This window comes from Gavialis gangeticus, unplaced genomic scaffold (genome assembly GCF_001723915.1).
Source record: "Gavialis gangeticus isolate Ggan-Ray unplaced genomic scaffold, GavGan_comp1, whole genome shotgun sequence".
In the NCBI taxonomy this organism is placed as follows: Eukaryota; Metazoa; Chordata; order Crocodylia; family Gavialidae; genus Gavialis; species Gavialis gangeticus.
In genome coordinates, this window is record NW_017729000.1 from 47,574,215 (window position 1) to 47,578,039 (window position 3,825).

Consider the following 3,825-nt stretch of genomic DNA (forward strand, 5'->3'; position numbering starts at 1 on the left):
TAAATGCTGAGCTGGATGTGTGTAAATGTGGCTTGATTAGCATTTGGAGCACAGATTCCCCATCATGCAGTGCTTCCCTGCTTCTCTGATCCCAGAATTCACTGTGGTCTCTGCTCCAGGCTTTCTGTTCTCCATCCCCCATGTAAAGGAATGGTTATCTGGTTCCATCTCAGATGCAAATGAGACCTAGGGCAGTTGTTTCACTTTTGTCACCCTCGTCTGGAGGGTTTTAGGTGTGTCTTTCACTGCATCATAATCAGTTTCTGTTTAGGTGGGGGGAGTGGTTCTTTGTGAATTAGACAGTCTGAGTCCTGTGTCAGGGTTCTCTAAGAACATGGAGCTGAGAGGTAACAAGGCATGTGGCTGCATTTGTGGCATGAAAAGTGAATGTCTGTTCACTTGCTTATTGGTTCAATCTATGCAGCTTAGAAGAATTAATTGATTTAGCCTTGGACTTTTTGACTGTCTGTTCTGAGCCCAAAGGCCTCCTGCTCAGATACTTTTCCTGCATACCCCAACAGCAGTAGTTCAGGGAGCAGGGTACTTTACAATCAGGCTGGCTCCAAGTTATTTACTGATTAAAAACAACCTATAGGCATCCAGCACGGATCACAGAGTAATAGTGTAATCTGCCAGCAGAAACCCTTCACTTCCCAAGAAAGCTTGAGTGCTCTGCACAAGCTTCAGGTTCTAAAGGGTGTAAGGTGCAGCTCCATGTAGAGTGTCTTTCCACAGGAAAGCTGGTTAAACATTTTCCATCAAAACTCTGTTTTCAACACAAATATGGATTTTCAAATAAACAAAAATGTTTGTGGAAATTGTACTATCTACTGACAAATTTGCAGGTTTGTATCAGAAAATGTATAACTAGAAATAAAAAAAAATGAGTTGTGGACTTTTTTCTTTGGGTTTTTGGAGGTTTTCAGCTGGAAATGTTTAGGTTTCAGTCCAAATCTTTCCATTTTCTGTCACCATTTTTAGTTTATTTTTTAAAGAAAAAATACAAATTTCTGAGGGGAGGGAGGGAGGAGGGGGAAGAAAATATTTTCCAATAGCCTCCAGTGAACAGTCTACTCTTGACAATGGTCTGAATTATGGATGAAAAAGCCACATTGAAGAGACAGAGTAACCCTCTTACTAGGCCCCAGTTTCAAACTTTTTTTCTTTCTCTTTGTGTTTTTCTTTAATTTACCTTTCCTGCTGTTCTCTCTGTTCTCTTTTCAGTGGAGCAAGTGGTGAGCATTTTGTGCTGCCTTTCCAAGATGATTTCCCCATATTCTCTCCTATGCACTTCAGTGTAATGGCATATCATTTTTTTGTTAAAAATTTTGAGGAAGATTAGAGGCTGTGGACTGGAAGGTGATGTCTGCTGATGATTGCTACCAGCAAAGATAGTAAATAAGAGGAATGCCTGGGTGGAATATTCTAGTATCCCTTACCTATAAGAATTTCCATTCTAGAGCAAACCATTAACCCGTCTAGTATAAGCAAAGGCCAGTATCTGTTGCACAAAGGGGGGTGGGGGTGGGGTGAGGAAGGGGACCCAAACAGCATAATGAACTTGAGAAATTATCTCCTCCTCCTGCAAGCTGTTCTAAGTCATAGATTCATAGCCCTTAAGCATACCTTTTTATTGTTTATAGCATTGCTAGTGTGCATAGCTCCAGATACTGTTTGCAGTCAAAATCACTCCACCTTTTCTTAAATAAAGTCTTAAAATCATAGAGAATCATAGAGAAGTAGGTCTGGAAGGGACCCCCAGAGATCATTTAGTCCAACCCACTGCCTGAGGCAGGATCATCCCTATCCAAACTAGTCTATAAATCCATAATCTAATTATTTGTAAAACTACTGACAAGCCTGACAATGGCCTGTGCTCTCAACTTACAGTACTTGTCATTATCAGGTCAAGAAAAAGTTCCACTAGTCCATTGTCTTGTCAGCATGTCGACTTTGGGGTTGCATATCCAATTCCTATGCTTGTACCAGATGGACTGTAACAGACTGAAGCTCTTCATAGATATTGGATGAAAAAATGTATTGTATCATCCATTGCTAAGGCACACCTTAATGTTACTCTTTTACCCCAGTATTTAATTAAGAGAAGTATAAATAGGTCAACCATTACGCACACATTTAAAAGCTTTGTTTGCTTTTTGGCATCCAGCAAGCACCTTGACATTTGTTTGAACCCTTGTCCCTCAAATAGCTAAATCCACTGTTCTCTTCAGCTGGCAATGGATGATTTGTTCACTACTTTCTTACCTTAATTTCCCCAGGAACAACGAATGTGCCACAACTCTTACCAGCTTCAGAAACTAAATTAGTTGTTATGGACGAAGAGTGTAAGTACCATTTTCCCCAAGATTCTTTCTATTTAATTGTATTTTTCCAACACACTTCATCTTAATATTTTATTACATCCTGGAATAGTCTTAAGCTCTGCTTCTCTTTAATTTCCAAGATTCTTACTGATTATTATTATCTAAATTCTGAAGAAATAAGATTTATGGCTGCTGACGCACACTGTTTTATAGTCATAAAAAGTTTATAGCACTACAAAAAATAGATCAATCCAGAGTGTACATGTGTACACAACCTCCTGGCTGAGTATGACAAAGGCATGCTCTCCAGCCAAGGAGCAATAGTGAGCCTGTCCCTTGTCAGCTGTTTTCAACAGCTACTTTTTTGTTGTGGGTTAGCCATTTTGGTACTTCATCAGCCATTTTTGTATCACAGCAAAAAACCTGATCATGGGGCCACAGGGTTTTTTGTTAGGCTGAAACAGTGAATAAAGCACCTCAAATATTACGTGTGCCAGAGCCCTATGTTTTTGACACCCTAGCTTAGAGAGAAAGTAGCTATTAAAAATGTTGGAATAATAACTAGAAGAGCAGTCTGTGGGCTTTTTCAATGGATAGATATTATTTGTAGAGAGATATTTACAGTATATATTTTCAGTTTCAATTTTTTGTTTTTTTAGGAAGAAAAATAGAAGCAGAGGATATAGGAGGGCCAGGGGAGAAGTACTAAGGCAACATAAAAATGCATAATAAGAATAATAGCAGGAAAATGTATTTGCATTTCATGATCCTGTTTTCAGCCTAAGTTTCCAGAAAGCGGGAAGTGACTTACAGTATTAAAATATTTTATTTGGTCAAAATGTTTTTATCATGCATTTTTCTCAGGGCTTTTTAAAATAAAGTCCTATTGAATATTAAAAGAATAAACAAAAAATCTAGATACTGCTCAGATATACACAGATATAAATATAAAAGTCAGCTGTATGACACATATTTACTATTCTATTAGTTCATTCAGAGGTAGAATTCTTCATCTATATTTGAGTCTCTCTCCCCTTACACTGACACTTGACTGTCCAAAGACAAACAGCACACTGAGCATCCCATAATGATCTCTCCTAAGCCAACTCAGGTACTGACATCTATAGACCAAACAATGTTTTTAAGCTCAATAGTATATTTGCACTTTTATTTTATAAGGCTCTTATGGCAAAATATAACATGGAATGCTGTGCCCATGTGTTTAAAAATGTTTAACTCATTGAGTTTGCTGCTGCAAGGAAAGCCATTCATACATATGTTTGCAGGATCAGACCCAAATTTTGCCCTTAAAATATCTTCCATTAATCTTTTAAATTTGTTTTGTCACTGTTTTAATTCCTGGGCATAACCACATTTTATTTACAAGTAAATTATATGTATCAAGGTTCCCTAGTTGAAAATGTCAAGGGAATTTTTCCTTTAGTGCCTTATAAAAAACAAAAGTCCATATATATAAATATATATATATATATATATATAT

At 37.4% G+C, this 3,825-nt stretch overlaps 1 protein-coding gene across 5 annotated transcripts in view; it reads left to right on the forward strand.

Annotated features, from left to right (window-relative positions):
• NRG2 (neuregulin 2) overlaps positions 1-3,825 on the forward strand; it is a 423,875-nt gene that overhangs the window by 304,084 nt on the left and 115,966 nt on the right. For 2 of the 5 annotated variants that reach the window (XM_019506597.1, XM_019506599.1), the window contains one exon: positions 2,280-2,345. The exons of the other annotated variants lie outside the window; for them this stretch is intronic. In XM_019506597.1, coding sequence (XP_019362142.1) covers positions 2,280-2,345 — 66 coding nt within the window. Of the gene's footprint in view, positions 1-2,279; positions 2,346-3,825 lie in introns of those variants that run through there. 5 annotated transcript variants of the gene reach the window in all.